Below are 895 nucleotides of genomic sequence, written 5' to 3'. Positions count from 1 at the left end.
TACTCCAGGTGCACCGTGAAAGGGCTGCTGGGTATTAATCCCGATGGTAGTGGCACCGATTATGTGCCGTCCTTCAAAGGGCGCTTCACCATCTCCCGGGACAACACCCAGAGCACTGTCACGCTGCAGATGAGCGGCCTCAAGGCCAAGGACTCGGGCACCTATTACTGCGCCCAAAGTGCTTATGGTGATGGTTATGCTTATGCTGGTGGCCTTGATCCTGGCACTGTGTCCCACATCCCTGCACTGTGTCCCCAGACCTTCCCTAAAGCCCTGAGCCCCGCCCAAGGTCTGCATGCAGCTCAGGGCATTGCTTTAAACTTTGAGCGTTTTTGCCCAAACCTTCATTATTCCTCAACTCTTTTTTTCCCAGGTGTCAACCATTTGCCCCAAACCTCGATGATGAAGCGCGGAGCCCTTGAACCAAGCCCAGAGCCCCAGCAGAAGCGACCTGTTGTGTCAGAACAGGTAGTTCTGGGGGTGTCTAGCAGGCGTCTGCCAGGTCTACTAGTTTCCGTGGCTCAGAGGCGGACGTGTTCTTGGCCTTGAGGCCGCTCATTGCAGCGTGATGGTGCTCTGGGAGTTGTCCCGGGAGATAGCGAAGCACCTTTTGACCGACGGCGTGTAGCCGGTGCCACTACCACTGCCGTAAATAAACCTGACCCCATGAGCCTCTTCCCGGGCGCCTGTTGCACCCAGTTCATCTGGGTGTTGCTGCAGGTGAAGAGTGATGGCAGTTGAGGAGCTGGTGGAGTCCGGAGGAGGCCTCCAGCCCCCTGGGGGGGTCCCTGAGCCTCGTCTGCAAGGCCTCCGGCTTCACCTTCAGGAGCTACCAAATGGTGTGGGTGCGCCAGGCGCCTGGGAAGGGCCTCAAGTGGGTCGCGCAGATTAGCAG

The 895-nt window shown here is 58.2% G+C and overlaps 1 gene segment (V, D, J or C); it reads left to right on the top strand.

Annotated features, from left to right (window-relative positions):
* LOC104489346 overlaps positions 1-422 on the top strand; it is a 1,203-nt gene extending 781 nt beyond the window's left edge. The window contains 2 exon segments of the V gene segment in view: positions 51-248; positions 374-422. Of these exon segments, the coding sequence occupies positions 51-248; positions 374-422 (247 nt within the window).
* The last annotated feature ends 473 nt before the right edge of the window (positions 423-895 follow it).

The sequence above is a fragment of the Buceros rhinoceros genome, unplaced genomic scaffold, assembly GCF_000710305.1.
Source record: "Buceros rhinoceros silvestris isolate BGI_N320 unplaced genomic scaffold, ASM71030v1 scaffold12072, whole genome shotgun sequence".
In the NCBI taxonomy this organism is placed as follows: Eukaryota; Metazoa; Chordata; class Aves; order Bucerotiformes; family Bucerotidae; genus Buceros; species Buceros rhinoceros.
This window is presented reverse-complemented; position numbering and strand designations above follow the sequence as displayed.